At 33.3% G+C, this 20,767-nt stretch overlaps 1 protein-coding gene across 1 annotated transcript in view; it reads right to left on the reverse strand.

Annotated features, from left to right (window-relative positions):
* Positions 1–20,767, reverse strand: part of MAN1A2 (mannosidase alpha class 1A member 2) — a 168,659-nt gene that overhangs the window by 19,543 nt on the left and 128,349 nt on the right. Inside the window, exons 9-12 of the mRNA XM_007977411.3 lie at positions 17,350–17,465; positions 13,717–13,936; positions 11,037–11,209; positions 7,803–7,918 (exon numbers count right to left, since the gene is read on the reverse strand). Coding sequence (XP_007975602.1) covers positions 7,803–7,918; positions 11,037–11,209; positions 13,717–13,936; positions 17,350–17,465 — 625 coding nt within the window. The remainder of the gene's footprint in view (positions 1–7,802; positions 7,919–11,036; positions 11,210–13,716; positions 13,937–17,349; positions 17,466–20,767) is intronic.

The following is a 20,767-nucleotide window of genomic DNA, read 5'->3' on the forward strand; positions in this document are numbered from 1 at the left end:
TTTTATGTCAGGATTATTCTATTATATTCACTGATATAGCCCTGGCATACAAAACAGCTGGCACACATCAGGTATTTAACAACAAACATTTGTTGGATAGATCATCTCATATATTACATGTATTGTCTATATATTTTAATCACTATTTACTTAGTAGAAAAAGAGCTCACATCTTGATAAAGAACAAAGAGGTGGAATTAAGGATTCCAAAAAGCACTAGTTTAAAAGGGTGAGCAAACACTGAAACTTTCATTCCATTTACTTCCTGAGAATCTGATTGTTTGATTTTTCATCTATTTTCTTAACCTACAGAAAACAAGTTTTAAGTGATTTACTCTGTTGTCTAAGATTTACTTAAAACAAAAGGTTTGTTCATTCAAATCTTACTACACACTATCAGGTACTGCCTAAATGTTTCCATACTTCTCAGAATACCCATCTGATTTTAACCATTTCTAATTAGTTAATTTTCTAAAACTCTCTGAGTTTTCTGAAGAGTTAGCTCTCTCAACGTATTTTGCTTAATTATGTTATATCAAATGCACATGCCATTGGCCTAGCCATCCATTTTACTTCTAGGAATCTAACATTTATCTTCACACAGGGAGCAGAGATATATGTAAAAGGGTATTCACTGCAGCACTGTTTATAAGAGCAAAAAAACAGAAACAACCGCTATATCTAACAATAGGGTACTGATCGAACAAATTATAAAACATTCCTCAGTGGATTTATATATGCCAATATGGAAACCTTTCCTAGATAAAAAGATGAAAATGCAAGTTTCAGAATAATAGGTATATATAATCTTACATATGGAGCAAAAAGGGTAAAGGATATATATTATATATATTTTTATATGTTTGCATATACCCAGAAAATTTCCAGAAGGCTGTATCAAGAACTATTTAATAAGTATTCTCTTTGGGAAGTGAGACTGGATATGAGGCACAAAGAAACTTTTTTTTTTTTTTTGGTCATTTCTTCAGTTCTATACTATTTAACTCATTTTGCAATATCTACATACTATTTTTATAATTCAAAAAAAGCTGTATTAAAAACAACCTGATTTTTTAGGAGCTACACACTGTAATAGAGCTACACATTATAGTGTACACACAACTGATTTTAATATGACAAGTGCTATGCTGTTACGTATATACAGCTCTACAAACATGTTGATTGCATGCATGCTTGTTCTAACTCAAAACCCTAAACTAAAGCACTGAGGATATTAATATTTCATATAGACTATCAGGACAAATGAAGTACTGATAATACACACTTAAGGATATTTTCAGAATATATTTCCAAGTGGGGGCGTGGGCCATGGGTAGACCCTGCTTCCTTAACAACAACAACGAAAAAGAACATACTTCCAGTGTACTCTCACTTAGAGTGTTTGAAAGTGACTAGATTCTTACATCCTTGCCAACACCAGAACACAAACTTTTAAATCTTAAGCAGCGTGATAGTAAATAAAACATAGTATCTGATCTATTATTTCATTCATTTCTTACAAGTGGATTAAGCATTCTTCACGTGTTTATAGCCATTTCTTTTCTAAGAACTGCTACTACTTTTTAGTAGGCTTAGTATTTTTTCTTAATTTCTAATTTTAAGAAATGTTTTCCCAGTGTGCCATCTGTCTTTTACTTTATTTAGTGCTCTTTTTTTTGTACAGATGTTTTTATTTTTATGTAATTAAATTTTCAATCTTTTCTTTAATGATTTCTGGGTTTTGAATCATGCCATCTTCATCCCCAGGGTTGGAAAAAATTTCCAATTGTTTCATGATTTTATTTCTCTTTTTAATATTTAAAGTTTTGCTCTACAGAAAATTAGTTTTGGTACTTAGCAGGGATCCAGCCTTCCTATTTTTTTCAAAATAGAGTATGTTTAAAGATGTTTTTAAATATTTACAGAGGCAAAAACAAAAAGTATTTTAAAAACTAAAATAACTTCAATTAAGCTAAATTACAGTTCACATTTTGATATTGTTGAAATACTATTACCATGTTCATCTATGTGTTACATATGCACATGTGGACTTAATAGCCCACTTAATATTATATTGTGAAAAGTCTATAAAAATGCAATTGTTTTGGCTTTGTGATACTATTGTGGATGTGCCATAATTTATTTAACCATTCAGCTATTATTGAACAAATAATGACTCTTATTTTTATAACAGCAATAAACATCTTTGTACATGAGTCTTTGTTCATAACTCTGGTTATTTAAGATTATTGACATATTCTTATATAGCTTTCCAGAATTTTACTACTATATTCAAAGTCTGAATTTCAAGAGCTAGGGAGGGAAAAAGCACACAAGCAAGAGACACAGACATAATTTCTGCCCCAGAGACTCTGATACCAGTGAAAGTAGACATACTGTGGTGATAAATTTGATCTTAATTTTATGCTATTTCTCTTTCCTTTAATAACAAATTTGTTAAGAAGACTATGTTTCCAACTAACCTGTGATTTCTGAGCTGCCTAATGCCTAATATATATGAACTCAGAAAAAAATGGTTGAAATGTATCCTCAAAATGTATACTTCTCTCAGTTTATCAGATCTTCAAATAAATGTGAAACAGAATTGAGGTAAGATGTAATGAAAATCTAATTCAATCAAAGATCTAGGTGAATGGGTGTAGACACTAAGGTTCATACATAAAATAGTACATTCCTTCAAAGTTTTTGATAAGAGGCTTATGACAGTAAATGGTATAAAGTGATAGAACTATAGAGAATCCACGTGGGAGACATTCATTAAACAATTCAAGTGCTGCTGCTAAAGAACTGCTCCTAGGAGTCTTGGTGTTCTATCTGCTACTTTCCTCGCAATTCTTTCAGCTTAAGAGACTTTTGACCAACTGCTATTTCATGGAAACTAATGAATAAGACAATCCTTGGAGGGACAAAAGCCATTATCAAAGAACATACTTCTCTTTCTTGCAGCTGAAGAGAGGGGGCAGTAATACCATTTAGCTCTTCTTACAAAACAATCAAGACTCCAAGTGTCTTTAAACAAGTTCATATGTTAACTAAAAGCTATTCATGGCTTTTCCTTTCTTGCACGACTCCTCCCGTTATTTAAAAACCAAGCTGACTTGTATTTATTAGTGATAATGCACCTAAAATCTTCACCAACTGTCTAAATCTCATCTCAAAATATTCAGCTATAAACAGTCTATAAATTTAATCTTGAAGAAATTTCTCTAGAGCCTCTGTCCTCCTCAAACTCAATATATCATTCCCTTAATCTTCCTTTCACTTCTTCCCTGTATTCGTGTCTTTTTTGGTTTATATCCAGTTTTCATGGAGCATATCCTCCAAAAACTTACTGAGAAAGAGGATTGGAAGTGGATTTTTGATACCTTATGTGGCTAAAAACCCAGAATTCTAAGTTGGAATTAATTTTCTCTCATGAATCAACTGCTCCAATGCTTCTAGCTTTCATGACTATTCTTGAGAAGTTTGAAGCCACCCTGAATCCATATCGATGAGACTTTATTCTATTCTCTCTCCCTGTGGAAGCTGAGATCTTTCCTTTACCCCAGGGGTTTTGAAATTCAACGTGCTGTGCCTTGGTGTGGGTCTGTTTTCATCTTCTATGCTGGGATCTTGATGGTTTCCTTCAAGCTGGAAACATACTCTTCTATTTTTGGATATTTTCTTAAATTACCTTGTTATATTCATATTTTAAACTTTGAAAGTCAAAGTATAACATACATATACAAACATGCCAAATCTTACATGTTATAGTTCAATAAACATTTCTAAGTTAATACTGTTTATTAATATTTAAAAGGCACTAACATGCTGATTAGAAACTGTAGTCAGGTTGGCACTGGAAACTTTAATATTAACTCTGATTCTTCCTTCTTACTGAATCTCCTTATATAAAATCAGATATTCAGGTTTGTCAATTCTACCTTTAGAGCTCTCATCTCATTCTTAATATGCCATGGTCTACCTTACAGCTATTCCCCTGCATACCAGTTCTGCCTTCAAGTCTGGTTCAAATGCTACTACTTCCAGGAAATCTTCCCTTGTTTTCCAGGTTAAGCAAACTCTCTTCTCTAAAAGACTTCTGCATTTTGTTAATATTTCTCTTATACACTTAATGTATTTAAAATTTGTTGTATATATTGCATGTGTTTTATTTCCTGTACTAGAGTATAAGAGTTTTTGAACCTTTGAAGGAATCTATCTCTGACCTTCCTCATTACATAGGTTTTGTTATGCCATCAGTATATATGCTAGATAAATATTAATAAATGAAGTAAGGACTATTAAGGGAAACAAAAAAAAGTAGGAGACATGGCCTTTTCTGGGGAAAAAGGTATATCTATAGCAATAACTAATCCATAGTATAGCACCTATGACAACATGTAAAAGGTAAAATGACCCTCAACTTAGGTCAAGAATACAGGCTTTTTCATTTAACTTTGCCACTGCCGTGACAATCAGTTTCCATCTCTGGTAGCTAAAACACATTGATTGTTGCCTTTTAATGAATTCCCAATAAATTCCCAATAAATTCCCACCATTTGGTAGAATATACAATCTTAAATTGACAGCTTCTGACAAAGCCTATTTAAATTAACTGATCTTTGAGAAATATTTAAGGGATCATACTTATCTTCATTCCTCTATGAAGTTTTAAGCTCTATTTTTACAATAAGACTACAGCTACATTAATTTACATCTTCACAGAAATGACTTTATTCAATTGCATTTTTACATCAGTTTTTATAAAGAGTAAATCAGATTGAGTGTTTTTGTATCTTCTCTAAGATCACTGTTTCAAACAAAATAAATATTTTCAAAATATTTACTATTACCATTATGTATTAGGTCGAACTGTATTAAATTGCCAATATTCAAATTACCCTTTTTAAAAGGGTAATTTCATATGGTTCACTTAATAGCTCAATATTTTCACAGAGTTATCCAATTTAAGTCATTTTATAATTTAGCAACATAAAAAACTCTGTCTCATTTGTCAAAGTAATATGCTCCCTCAACTCCCAAAAATGATAATGACACTGCGCAGAATGATTCCTTTTTGCTTTTGCTGCCAGGAAGTGCAATGCTGAACGTACTGCTCAACTGTGACAATTTTCTTAGCCTAGGTGATGTTATAATTATTTGTATGTTTCTTTTTGTTTGACCTTTTTCACTTTTATTGCTCTAAATGTATGTTTTTTAAAAGGCAAAAATTGTAGCAAACATCCATCTATCTATCTATCTATCTATCTATCTATCTATCTATCTATCTAATCTGACTGGTTACCTAGCATACTGTTGTGTTGAGAAGAATTCTGCCTGAACTTGGCAAGGAAAAGTACCAAGATTAACTGGTGATATTCCATATAGGCACTCAAAGGGGATGAGGCAGCATACCATCTATTTCCAGCCTTATGCCGTGTACTAAAGTGCTAAAGTTTGTAGTGATGAGAGATTTGAGAATTAATTATGAAAGCCAGTCTTCAAGAGGTGAAATATGAACTGAAATTAGAAATGAGAGGCATTAATTGATAGAAAGGATAAAGGCATTCCTGCCAGAAGCAATTAAATATAAAATAGACAAATGCAACAGAACAAACTTTATATATATGTAAATATTTGAATGTACATTAGGTTGGTTTAAGAATAGAATCTAGGATTAAAAGAATATTCACACAGTCTCAAAATTATCACTCCACAGATAGGTTATTAATTACAAAAAGAAAAAAGATTGTTTACATGACAATAATCAAGTATAACCTATGCTCAAACCTAAACTCACCAATAATGGACTAAAATGCTATGTGTCTCTTTAAGGGATGCAATGATAAGAACACAGATCAATATAATATTCATGCTGAAAATGTTTAACCTAAATCTGATCATGAGAAACAATTAGAAAAAAAATCTAAAATGGGGAACATTCCTCAAAGCAACTAGCCTGAATACTTTAAAAATGTCAATTTCATAAAAGATAAAAGAAAAACAGGAAAACTGCACTGAAGGAGACTAAAGAGACATGACAACCAAAAGTAACAAATGATCCCGTACTGGATCCTGAATTGGCATTAAACAAAAAAAAAAAGTACATTACTGGAACAATTGGAGAAATTTGAAAATGGGACTATATATTAGACAATAATATTATGTGAATATTAAGGTTCATGAGTGTGAGAACTAAATGGTGATTATGTAAGATAATGACCTTTTCTTGAAAGTTACTGCTGAAATATCATAATGCTGGTCACTATCAACTTGTCCAGCAAAATGAAAAGCCAAGAAAAAAAAAAAAAGTAAAACTATGTGTATATGTGAGTGTATGCAGAAAGAAAGAGAAGGAAATGTGGCAAAACTAGGTGAAAAGACACAAATAATCATTATCCTATCTTACAGTTTTTCTAAAGTTAAAAAAGAAAAAACTAAAACAGGAGATACTACATAATCTGGGCCAAATTCCATAGTTTACAGACATGTAAACCAAAAGCAAAGAAATTTTATTTTGACATGTTCATTCAGCTAGATGTAGCTAGTGTACAACTAAAGTTCCTGTCGCTTTATTTTCTAGTCCAGTGCTCTTTCAACTTAGAGTCTCAAGCCTAATCACACAGGATAAGTCAGAATAAGAAACATCTAGATATAGGAAACTGAGTACCAGGCAGATGTTCTAAACCATCCCAGAAGTAATAAGGGGCTGGATTAGGGTCAATTGTAGAAATGGAAAGGAGGAAGCAAAATAAAAAAAACATAACAGAAAGAAGCATAAAGAACTGGTGATATATTAAAAGGAGGAAGCAGAAATGATTCTATAATGTATAAGCTAAAAAGACAGGAAAACAACAGTACTGGGGTAATAAAAGAAAAATTAGAATAAGATAGCATTTAGGATAGACATTTAGAAACTTAGTTTGATACAGGTACATTTTAATTGTAATATATGAGAATGTAAACTACAAGTATACTAGAATGTAAAATCCAGAAGGCAGGAATTTTTGTCCTGCTTGCCTATTGAAACATCCTCAAGTGTCTTGAACAGTGCCTGGTAATACACATTTGTTGAAAAAATAAAATGTTTACAAGGCTTTCATGTACAGATATGCAAGAAATACAAATAAGAAATTTAAGAGAGAGTACAAAGAGATATTTATTTGGTCAGTCTTCAGGGAAGTGGACATATTTACAGCCTCCATCTTTTCCAGGTCTGCTTAGAGAGAGCTCTACCTGGGGTTTTGAGTATAAGACCAAAATAAAGTTGTCTACTCTTTTCCATTGTTCCTTTTATGTGTATCTTTACAGTAAACCTCATCGGGAGGATAAGTGGCTATGATCATTTAGTACCATCAAAACTGCATGATTATTCCTAACAGATTTCATTAGCTACAGTAGGGAGCTCAGGTATGATCCCAGGACCAGCATTATCAGTAACACGTGGAAGCTTGTTAGACATGCAAATTTTTAGGCTAAACTCCAGATCTATTGAAACTTTGTGGGTGTGGACCTAGTTACCTGTGTATTAAGATGACTTCCAGGTGATTTTAATGCACATTAAAGAACAAGGAACAAAAAATTTTAACAGGTACTAAGTACTTTTTGGATAAAATACCTACCTTACAGTCTAAGTCATTCTTCTTGAGATGTAGCTAAAAAGTTTACACACCCAATTACATAAAAAGATATTTACAATAAAATTTAGTGTAACCTGTCACATAGTCATAATTCATCATCTAGTGATCACACAGCAAAACCAGTCTAGTATAAAAATTTTTTTAAAGCGATATACTTACTTTAATGTTTCAGCAAGAAAAAAGCTCTGCTGTACATCATCATGTGTAGGAGTAGAGGAATATACATCTTTAACTCCAGAAAATCCACCACTAACTCGGCAATACTTTTCAATGGCCTATGAAAGAGATCAGACAAAATAAGCAATTCCACAGAATTTCAAGTTTTGAAGGACAACAAAACTCTGAAGGATAATAGTCAAAAGTTCATAAAGATTTGCATGAAAATTTGATGGCTTAAAAATAATATATTATCAAAAGGAAATATTCTCATGCTGGAAAAATTAACTCATACAAGAAATAGGATGTTTCCTATAGAACTTCTCTCTCTCCAAAACCCTTTAATCTTTTTAAGACATCTTATATTTTCCTAACTTAGAAATCAAATTTAGGCTATTTTTTTGAAATGAGGGGTCTGTCTGGCAAAATAAAGGTCCATTAGTTCTGACAAATCAAGATGGAGGTCAGTTTCAATTAACAATTTTTATTGCAATTTTACCACTTCCAAGGACAAACAATGATCCACAACATGCTAAAATAGTATTACTTAGGAGCACTCTATAGTAATAGCAGTAAGAGATCATATTTACTAAATACATACTATGTGCCAGACATTGCATTATCATAATCCTATGAGTTAGCCATTACAGGTGGTACCAACCACATTATTAACTACTGTGCTTTACTGCTTGACTGAGAGTTAAAATTCTTCCTCTTTTTGCATCTTTGGGCATGTCTAAATAAAATATACTGAATCAAATGGAATCTATTCACAACCTTATTTTTTAATTCAAAGCAACCAAACAGTCTGCTTATGCAGGTACAGCACTGTCCAGAATTCAGCCATTCATCCCACATGTGGTTCTGTTTTTCTATTCTACCTAACCCTGGGTGGTCATCCAATGAAGGCGTGGGTACTTAACTAATCATCGCTGTCTGCCATGGCTTGTTGTTTCTAGTCTTGCTACTTTTCTTACTCTTCTGGGCTTCTCCTTCCTATGAAAAGCTAATTAACATTAAAAAGGTGTTTATTTAATCAATCTGTTCATATTATAGCTCCATTTTGATTACAGCTAAGTTTAAGGGGTTTGGTGCTTTTCTCTAATACATTATAAAGAAATTTTGGATACAAGACTTTTTAAGTACTTTTCTTCACAATAATCATGTGTCTTCACCACCATATGAATTATCAAAATGGTTAAAGAATAATAAGAAAGTAGTGGGGAGGCATGACTAATCTTTAAGACATTTAGAGTCATGAGGGCCAGTTTGGAAGTTTCAATATGTAAACAGAATAGCCAAGGCTACAGAAGACATGCTATACTGCTATTCTGCCTCACCCAGCTTTCCCTTTGCTTTCTTCACACCCAAGAGGAGAGGCCAATGGTGGTGCATGAGCAAATACTATTTAAGATGTGACACTGCCTCTTTTGCCTCCATTCCTCCCTCTTCTCATCACTTCCACTGCACACTTCTGAAACTCAAATTTAGAATATAAGTACTCCAGTTCTTGTTCTTGACCAATTACACATTGAGTTTGTGTTTGTCCACATAGGCTATAAAAGCAAAATTCTACCTCCCATAATTCAAATTTAGACAGACATGGGCTAAAGTCTGACTCTGTCACACCTCTCCTTAACAGACAAAAGTAGGGTCATACTTGAAGAAAGCACACAGGAAAAAAGGACTTTAGGAAATGGATGAATTATCCTAAAGTACTCCTCAAGGACAAAAAGTGCTTCTGCCACCACTTTCCACTCCTCACATGATTCAGACATATCCCCCTCACTCCTCTAAATAAGAAGCATTAAATAACAGGGGATGTTCAAATGAAACAGGTTCATTATATGATTATTTTACCTATCTATTTCCCTTACATAAAATAGTGCTTAATTTACGGAAGCATTAGTAAGCCACTGCTAACAATAGAAGTGTGTGTGCATTCTATTCCCAAACCACTATGGCAATAGTTTGGCTGTCTTCTCAACTGTGGCAGCACCCTCCTATACAGAGAATTTCACTAGTAGCTGTGCTCCCACTTCTGGACCCAAGGAGCCAAGGAAAAGCAGCATCAATAAATGCTGCATCTGTTCCTGTCCTGTGTAACCACTTGCTTCCATTAATATGCTCTTATTGTTAAAGTCCAGGAGGACTACCTAGGTCTGAATGACAGGTGAAAAATAAGTGTACTCCCCTTAGTTCAAGATCTCACATTATTCCTAGGTTATGGCTGTGGTCTCCCAAACCCACCAACTTGTGGATTACAATCAAGATCCTTTTGCTTTGTTACTCCCCACTGAAAAAAGCCTTCAGGAGTTCCTTCCCCCTTATAAAACATTTAGTAGTTCTGTAAGGAATTCTCAAAAGTCAAGCAGCTTTTGCAGGTAGAAGATGCTAAGGAAAAAAGAAAAACAAGATTTGAAGGGCTTTTTGGATAAGCAAAGAACTTTCTATTACCACTTCCCATATGACAGCACTTACACAGTAGCTGACAGAAGTAACTAAGATAGTGTATATTGCAGGGAGGGAGTTGTGCACACACGTCTTATTTCCTGAACAACTAAGAACCTCTGATTTGGTGTGTAAGGCTGTCTACATAATGTCTCCAATCTTCTCTCCCGCTTTGCCACTGTGCAACGTTCTCTTTACATAAATTGGTATACATCTCGCCCTAAAACATATCTTATACATTCCTGTCTGGGCAATTTACCAGCACTACTGACCTCATTTGGGATTCCTTAATCATTCTATCTAGATTGTAAGCTTAAGTTAAACAATTTGAATATGAATAGTCACCATAATTAGTGCTATTTATCACAATTAGTAAATCTCAAAGAATAAAACAACCCATTACCCCTGGGAATAAGCTATACTTTTATAAAAGACTAATAATTTTTTCCTCCCTAGGTACTGATAGCCATGGATTCCCTGAAAGACTAGCCTTTTAAGAGTAAACCCCTTGCTTCCTTTACCTACTAACCATTAAAAATTCCTCCTTTGAAATATATATATTTATGTATTTTAAAAATATTTTAATATTTTAATATATATTTAATATGTATTGTAAGATTTATTTCTACTGCCAAGAAACTTAAATTGACTAAGAGTTTCTTCATCAGATAAACAAAAACTGCCCTACAGATACTAAAAATGAGGTAACATGGGTGAGGATACATGGATCATAGGAGGGCATGATGTAACACTCTTTCAGATAAAATGGAATATTGGCTTATTTACCAGTGCTGCTTCCCAGCCCCATTGCCTGTATCTTGGATCATGAGTGAATCGCCATAGGTACCAATAGGTTTCAATTACTTCTGGACGGAGGATATAATACTTTTCAGCCTGCCGGACAGCCACAGCCTCCACTGCACCATCAAACTTGAATGATTCAGGACCTAGCTTTAATGCTGTAACATGACAAAAGAAATAACTGAGCAAAATAAACCATTTAAGTTTGTTTGCAAGGACTTCTTTCTTCCCTGAAAGAATAGAATATGATGTAATTTTTGTTGTTTATTTTTATTGTTGCTGTTCGCACTCAGTGCAAAATGAGTCATTTTAAAAGATCCACATCTGGTTTTCTTAAAATAGACTTATAAATATTCCTATTATTCTCACATAAAATGTTTCTCAGAATAATGTGTATCAACATACTGCTAAATCCAATTCTACCAATAAGAGTCTAGTAATCTTTTGGAAACAAATGCAAACCTAGACATTTGCACATCATATAGTCCACTGTGGTCTGAAATAAAAGTACATAGATAATTATACTATGTGGATTTTTTTTTAAGGCAAGGTAATTTTTAAAGACATTTTGCCATAATACACACGTATAAGAAAACATTTTAGAGCTTAGATCATGAATCGATTTAGTTGTAGATAATTACAGTATAAATTTAGCTGGAATAACTACTAAGGAGAAATGAATGGATATTTTAAAATACGGTGGCCAAAAATTATAGCACAGCTATAAGAAAACACAGCAGAGGATTAATAACCTGCTGGAAAGTTAGCAAAACTAGGATTGTACTTTTTAATTAAAGGATCTAAATTGAGATTAAAGATGAGTAAAAACAACAGAAGACTTGAAAATACAGGACACAAATCAAATAATCATTTTTTGGTTTACCATAACAAAGAGGGTCACAGGTTCATCAACTTGCAATGTGAAAATGACAATCAGAAAAAGAATCAGCATCAGCAATGTCATTATGAAATGTGAAAACCAGAAATATAAGGAAATCCTTTCATAACTCCAATACACTATGAATTTCTGAAAGGCAGGGAATGTATCTTGTTCATACTTTAACCTATAAGCATCTAGCATAATACTTGGCATATAATAGCTGTTCCCTATTTCATGGAGCAAATATTTAATTATAATAACTATAATATACCATATTTTAGTATGTATGCTATATGAAATTCAATTATTTTAGGTCTATTATTTGATTTTCAGTCAAAATCTGTCAAATAACAATCCTTATTCTCATGGATCCTAATATAAAATTGAATATCCATCCTGGTCCTCAATGTTTTACTAATTTTAGCTATATTTTAAGTGCATAATTGACATTTTATATCAACACAATAATTTAATTTAGCCTCTATGAATATCCATCCTGGTCCTCAATGTTTTACTAATGTTTTAGCTGTATTTTAAGTGCATAACTGACATTCTATATCAACACGATAATTTAATTTAGCCTCTATTTCAAACTCAGATCACTGCCTTTATATGCATTACACACCAACACTTAAACTACCCTGAAATAACACTACTTCACTGTCCTCTTGACTTATATTCTTTCAAGAAACGGAACCCTTGATTTAGTTAACGAGAAAACTGAAGAATCAATTTTGCCATAAGTTAATAATTTCTTACTGTATAAAAATAACTTGACAGATTTATGAACTAGCATAAATTTTAGGTCAATCATATTTGTTTCATGGTATCTGATGATAAAGTAACCCTAAAACAGAAATTGTTATTTGATAAAATTAATGATTTGACTTCTGAAATCAAATAGAAATTTCTAGTTTTTTGGCTTTCAGGGAGCTCATTATCCATTACCTCATATAGAAACTCATGTTTTTAAAGCCAGAGAAAATCTTGGAAGGTCTAGTCCAGTGTTTTTCAGCCCCCTTTTCATTACTGCACCCCTAAGAAGCGTTTTGCCCTTTTAAAAAAAGTCTAATTGCCTTCTCCCTCCATAAAATTTTAATACCAAATATATACTGTGTATCTATGTATGACTATATGTATATCTGTGCTTTATACACAAAGAGTAAAAATTTTTTCAGCCCCAACCAAACCAATTTTTGTCACCATTTAAGAATCATCTCCTTTTCTAAGTAAGGACACTGAAGTTCAGAAAATATTTGCCCAATGCAATGTCAAAGGATCTTTTTAGTTAAAGCCATAAACAATTCCAAAAACTATTGGTGAACTAATTGAAAAACTACTAGTTAGCCAGACACCAATAAAGATAAATACTATCATCTTTTGGTTATTCTTTTTATCACAAGAGGATAGGCAAGGCAATGTAACTGAAATCAGTCAATTTTATGTTCTTTTAAGTAACTGTTTTTATAGAAGCTGAAATGGCAAAAATAGATTCTTATATTAAAATAAATGTTATTCCATTTATTCCCAAATACCCCACGATTCTTGTCTTTAAAACAATTACTTCAAAATCTTTAACAGAAATAGCAGCCGAATTCAGAATTTAAAAAATAATGCAGAGACACATTTCCAGAATTAAAATTCAAGTTTTTAAGAAAATGATTTGCCATGTTGGTGTAAACTATTTGGAAGTAACAAGCACCTACATATTCTTCTTATTGCTAAATACATTTTTAACTTAGAGATTATTTTAGACTATATAATTAGCCTTATTAATATTCTTACCAGTTCTGTCATATGACTCATGACAAGTACGTGCAATTTCTGCCCCCAGTTCTAAATAATGACCAGCTTTATCTGTTCTGGAACCATCCGCTCCCAGTGCAAACATTCCCCCAGCAAAGCAGGCCAAATGCCCCATCTTTTTTTCCAAGTGCCCATTCTTCCATTCTCCAATAAAGACAAGACCTCCACGAGATTTCTTAATAAGATGTTTTTCTATAGCCTATAGGAAAGAAAAGATATTCAAAGTTTTAGATGCAAACTATTAAGTGTTCAAACTTACTATATCCTTCTGGCCATTATAAAACCTGGGTAATATGATAGTCTATAAAGTAGTAACTTTCCCAAACTAAGAGACTTAATTAATAGTAAGTGTTGGAGTGGAGGATCAAATGGCATATAATCTGGAACAAATACCTGAATCACTACCATAATAAGACAGAGTGGAAGAGGAGAGACTTGGCCTAAAGATTACCTTCTACATAGTATTATCGTTAGTCCCTTACTGCTCAGACTTAGGCATTTGTTTTAGATGCATTGTCATGGATAAGAGAAGCCATATTATAAACATTGTCTATCTTCCTGGAATATAAATTTTACTCAAACGATGTGGGAATGGTGAGAGAAACAGTCTATATTAAACTTGAGTATATCAGAGTATAACAATCACATTTCATTTTTAAAATGAGATTTTCAAGAGCTTTGCTCCTTTGGAATATGTTCTTAGACTTTGCTGAGATGAGCTATTTTCTACTTTTAGAGGTATTTCTATGGAAAAGTATAAGCAATGGCCATTAACTCAGTTTTCTTTAGTAGAAACTATTATGTATGATTAGTGGTTAACTTTTCTTTCTGACAAAAAGGAATATTTTTATTGTCAGTTGTTTGCTGACAAGTTAGGGAATAACAATCAGGATTGGAAAATTTTATTCTATATTCTCTGTAATAATAATGTGAGTTTTACAGAACTGGAGTGACTATGTCTTACTGATCACCTATATTCCAGAAGGCATATAATGTAGTGTGCACTCAATACATGTTTAATTATTAAGTAATAAGTTTTTGTCATTGTTTTAACCATAGTACTCTGAAGCACAAGTAAAGTTTTTTGAGTATGGGGTGGTATTTTTCATGTTTTTGAACCTCATGATACTAGCATGTTTTCCACATAAAAGGTATTCCAAAAATGCCTAAAAGATGGTATTCATATGTTTGTCATTTTGTCATTTCTGTTCATTATAACATAAATCTTACCATATTACAATTAAAAAATATCCAAGTATATCCACATGGACTTACTAGAACTAAAGTAAAAGGCAGTTCACTAGGGTTTTTTTTAAGCAATAATTTTAAAAGAAAGTAGAAACCAGGGATATGGATATCTGTAAGAACACGATAAGGTAGGATGGGTATGGAATAATTTAAGTAAAATAGTTCAGAAAGACAAAGTTTAAAAATAACGTATTTCAAATTAGAATGAGTCTTAAGTGGTCATTCCTATCTCTTTCATACATTCCATATGTGATTTATTTTACAATACTCTAACACTAATTTTTGAAAATAATTAACACTGCAAAGACTGCATACTTGAGATCATGTCTCAAAGTGAAAGCTGACCATTAAAAAACATTTATTAGGTACCTATTCTTGACTTAATAACTAATAAAACTAATAAAAACAGGGAAAAGAAAGCAAGTACAGAAATATTTACAGAATACACAACATATAGCAGATGATTCATGAAAAATAGTGTGAATTTATAAGGTTAACTTTCAAAATAGTTATCATGCCTTTCAAAGCATGTACAATTAAAAAAGCATGACAAATTTAATTTTCTTCCTTTGGAAAAAATTAAGCAAAAGTCAAAATAGTTTTAAAGAAAATTACAAGAAAACAGCAAAAATTAATTTATTATGGTATATGATATACCACATTTTCTCAAATACAATAATATTAAATATATTCATGCATTTATCAAATACTATTGAATACTTATTATGTTTCAAGTAACGTGCTAGATGCTGAGATAATGATAAGCAAATTAGTCTCTGCCCTCAAAGGAGGCCACAGTCTAGTGGGAATTACTAAGAGCTATTTTTAACAATATGGTTCTAAGAATATTAAATTCTTCCCAGATAATAACCTATCTGGATCATAAAACTTTCTAGGTTTAAATTTTAATAAAAGAGAATAAAGTTCTCCTACTAAAATTTATATTCTTGGTTGTACCTTTAGTTCAATTTATTATTTAACACAATATCTCAACAAACACTTGTTGAGTACCTATAATGGGCAAAACACCGTGAGCCACATATTAAGTTCAACTCCTGCGCATTTTTTAAAAACAATTATAGCAAATTAGGTGCCTAAAGAGTAGGGATATAAAATAGATAAGATTCTTGGTTTAATGAAAAAGACAAACCAAACAAAAATTATAACTCTGACAACTTAATTACTGACTACATCAGCACAGTGTTGTTATATACAAAATATACAACTTTTAAAAAGTAATTAAAATCGTCAAGTGGGTATCAGTTTATAATAAAGCAGGAAGCTAATAACCTGCTAAACACACTTACTTAACACACTTTTAACTTACTTTTCTATTTCAGTTTTTTCTTAGAAATACTCCATATAAATTCTTCCTAGAATGAATCTTGTTCCAATTATAAACTGTCACAATATCATGGTATGAAGTCATTTAAATATGAAACAATATAAGACAGTGGTTAAAAGCACTGGCTCGGCAGCCAGACTGTTCAGTTCCAGGCCCCATCAATTACCAGCAACACAACCTTCAGCAAGTTACTTTAACTTCATTGTTCCTTAAGGTCCTCATGTGTAAAATGGTGATAATGATTAAATGATCTCATATATGTAAGAAGGGTTAGAACAGTGCCTGGCACGTAGAAAATACTATATACATGTGTTGTCATTGGTTAAGTATTTACCCATAAGGCTCTCAATGTGTAAATTCAAAGGGATCATTTGAAAGAAAAAACGCTTATGAAAATATATACAAAGTCAGAAGTTTTCCAGTCTCTGCAAACATTAACTAAAAGTAAATAAAATTAATTTTCATGAATACACTAAAATAAATTCTTATTTTATTTATTGTTGACACAGAGTCTCGCTCTGTCACCCAGACTGGAGTGCAATGATGAGACCTCAGCTCACTGCAACCTCCACCTCCCAGGTTCAAGTGATTCTACCACCGCAGCCTCCCAAGTAGCTGGGACTACAGGCATGCACCACCATGCCCAGCTGATTTTTGTATTTTAAGTAGAGATGGGTTTTCACCATGTTGGCCAGGCTGGTCTTGAACTCCCAACCTCAAATGATCTGCCTACCCCGGCCTCCCAAAGTGCTGAGATTACAGGTGTGAGCCACTGCACCCGGCCTACAACAAATTCTTTCTTCAAAAATTTCTTTAAAATGCCACAAATAAAAGAAGACTTAATATGAGGCTTTTCTATTAAAATAGTAGCTAACTCTATAGTGAATGCATATAATAAAATGCTTATACATATTTACTGAATGTCTATAATAAAATGGTTATAAGATAGTCATCTAGTCACTACCAAATACACTGTACGTTCAATCTGTTAAGTAGAAAAATGTTCTGGAAATAATCACCTCAATAGCATCATCATACATCTTTCTTGCCTCATGGTCTGTTTTATCTGACATCAACCATGCTTTCAGTAAGTATTCATAAAAACTGTCTCCCAGACCGCCGACAGATGTATGGTCTGTAACAAAGGAGAAAACAGAAGAATAGAGGTAAAGGCAAGGGAAGACAAGACAAATAAAGCAATATTTTCAATTATAATGACTCTGTTACAAGTCAATAATTTTAAAATCACACTGACAATCCCATTTCCAACACACTTCAAATTTAGTCCCATAAGTATACACATAATCACTTTCCTCTATATGTGTATCGAATTTTCTAGAAAATCTTTTTTCTCTAGATGTGGTGCTTCACGTACTTAGTAGTCTTTTTCTTGAATTAGTTTGTACACTGTCATAGAGCCAAACTTTTCCAGAATTGATAATTACCTTTTATATATTAATAGCTTTAAATAAATAAGTTATGACTAAATATGAAAGCTCGACTTAAATCGGATGCTAAGCAAAAAGAGCTTACTCTTAAGACATGTTCCTATACAATGGTTAATGGTAATTCCTAAGCCAAAGATAATAAATTAAAATACATCTACAAAAAGAAAAAACACCCAAGAATTCCTTTATAATATCACCTTGCATAACATAAATAGCTGTTGACTTCCTACCCTTGATTATTATTTATACAAATTTTAGTACACACAGGCATACCTCAGAGATACAGAAAGTTTGTTTACAGACTATTGCAATGTAGCAAATATTGCAACAAAGTGAGTCACACAAACTTTTTGGTTTCCCAGTAGGTATAAAAGTTGTGTTGACAGCACTGTGTTTAAATAAACAATGTTCATATCTTAATTTTAAAAATACTTTATTGCTAAAAATGCAAATGATCATCTGATGCTTTCAGCAAGTCACATTCTTTTTGCTGGTGGAGGGTCTTGCCTTGATGATGGCTGCTGACTCATCAGGGTGGTGGCTGCCAAAGGCTGGGGTGGCTGGGTCAATTTCTTAAAATGAGACAACAATGAAATCTGCTGTACTGAATGATTCTTCCTGTTTGATTTCTCTGTATGACGAAAGATCTCTCTGTAGCATGTGATGCTGTTTGACAGCATTCTGTCCACAGTAAAAATTCTTTCAAACTTGGAGTCCACTCTCTCATATCCTGATGCTGCTTTATCAACTAAGTTTACATAATATTCTAAACCTTTGTTGTCATTTTGACAATGTTCATAGCTTCTTCACCAGGAGTAGGTTCCATCTCAAGAAACCACTTTCTTTGCTCATCTGTAAGAAGCAACTCCTCATCCATTCAAGTCTTACTCAGTCCTATCTTCAGGCCCCACTTCTAATTCTGGTTCTCCTGCTATTTCCACCATATCTACAGTTACTTCCTCCACTTGAGCTTGAACCCCTCAAAATCACCCATGAGGACTGGAATCAAATTCTTCCAAACTCCTGTTAATGTTGATACTTTGACTTCCTCCCATGAACCACAAATGTTCTTAATGGCATCTAGAATAGTGACTCCTTTCCAGAAGGGTTTCCATTTACTTTGCTGAGATCTGTCAGAGGAATCACTATCCATGGCAGCTATAGCCTTATAAAATGCAATCCTTAATTAACAAGACTTGAGAGTCTTAATCATTCTTTGACCCACGGGCTGCAAAATGGATGTTGTTAGCAGGCATGAAACCAACATTAATATCCTTGGGCATCTTCACCACAGAAAATGGGTAACCAGGTGCATTGTCAATGAGCAGCAATATTTTGAAAGAGATCTTTTTTGCTTAGCAGTTCCCAACAGTGGGCTTAAAATATTCAGTAAACTCTGCCATCAACAGATGTGCTCTCATCTGAACTTTGTTGTTCCATTACAGACCACACAGGGAGTAAGATGCAGCAAAATTCTTAAAGGCCCTAGGATTTTCAGAATGGTAAATGAGCACTGGCTTCAACTTAAAATCAACAGTTGCATTAGCCCCCAACATTAGCCTGTCCTTGAAAGCCAAGCACTGACTTCTCTTTAGCTGTGAGATGGCATCTTCTTCCAGTAGAAACCTGTTTCATCTACACTGAAAATCTGTTGTTTAGTGTAGCCGCCTTCATCAATTAATTTAGTTAGATCTTCAGGATCACATGCTGCAGTTTTTACATAAGCATTTGCTGCCTCACCTGTCACCTTTATGTTTTGGAGGCAGCTTCCTTTTTTAAACTTCATAAACCAACCTTTGTAAGCTTCAAACTCTTCTCCTGATGCTTCCTCACCTCTCTTAGCATTCACAGAATTGAAGAGAGTTAGGGCCTTGCTCTGGATGAGGTTTTGGATTCAGGGAATGTTGTAGATGGTTTGATCTTCTACCCAAACCATTCAGACTTTTCCCATGTCTGCAATATGGCCATTTTGTTTCCTCATTATTCATATGTTCACTGGCATAGCACTTTTAATTTCCTTCAAGAACCTTTCCTTTCCTTTCACAATCTGCCTAACTGGTGCAAGAGGCTTAGCCTTTGGACTCTCTCGGCTTTTGATATGCCTTCCTCACTAAGCTTAATTATATCTAGCTTTTGATGTAAAGTGAGAGACATATGATTCTTTTACTTGGAATAGTTAGAGGCCATTGAAGGATTAATATTGATGCATACTAGGTGTACATTGTAGGGTTATTAATTGGCCTTATATTAATATTGTTGTTTCAAAGAACAGGGAGGCCAAAGGAGAGAGACAGGGAAATGGCCAGTTGGTTGAGCAGTCAGAACACACACAACATAATTTATTAAGTTTGTCATTTTCTATGCGTGCTGTTCATGCTGCCCAAAACAATTACAATAGTAACATCAAAGATCACTGATTACAGATCACTATAAGAGACATAATACTAAGGAAAAAATTTGAAATATTGCAAGAATTACCAAAATGTGACCCAGAGACACAAAGCAAACGTATGCTGTCCAAAAAACAATGCTGATGGATTTGCTCAGCACAAGGTTATCACAGATCTGTAATCTGCAAACACACACACCAACCCTGCAATATCTGTGAAGAGCAGTAAAGCAAAGCATAGAGCTAGGCATATAAACATATGGGTGTGCCTGTATTTGTCTGTCCTAGATATACTCTTACTTCATCCCACCTATACTTTTAAACCTATCCAGTTTGACACTACAGCAGCTCCCAAGGCAACCACATTCTTTTATCCTTGACTTTCTACAAACCCTGTCCTATATCATTGACCTCTGCTTCAAAACTGACATCCTCCTCTCTGCATTAAAAAAAAAAAAAGGTACATTTCTTATAATTCTCATTCATTCATATAGTACTATCCCTGGTTTTTAAATTGGTGAGGAAAAGATAGATTATTCAGTGGTTTATGGCAAAAACTGGCTATCCATTTCGGGGGGGAAAAAAAGCTTACTAATATTC

The sequence above is a fragment of the Chlorocebus sabaeus genome, chromosome 20 (assembly GCF_047675955.1).
Source record: "Chlorocebus sabaeus isolate Y175 chromosome 20, mChlSab1.0.hap1, whole genome shotgun sequence".
NCBI lineage: Eukaryota > Metazoa > Chordata > Mammalia > Primates > Cercopithecidae > Chlorocebus > Chlorocebus sabaeus.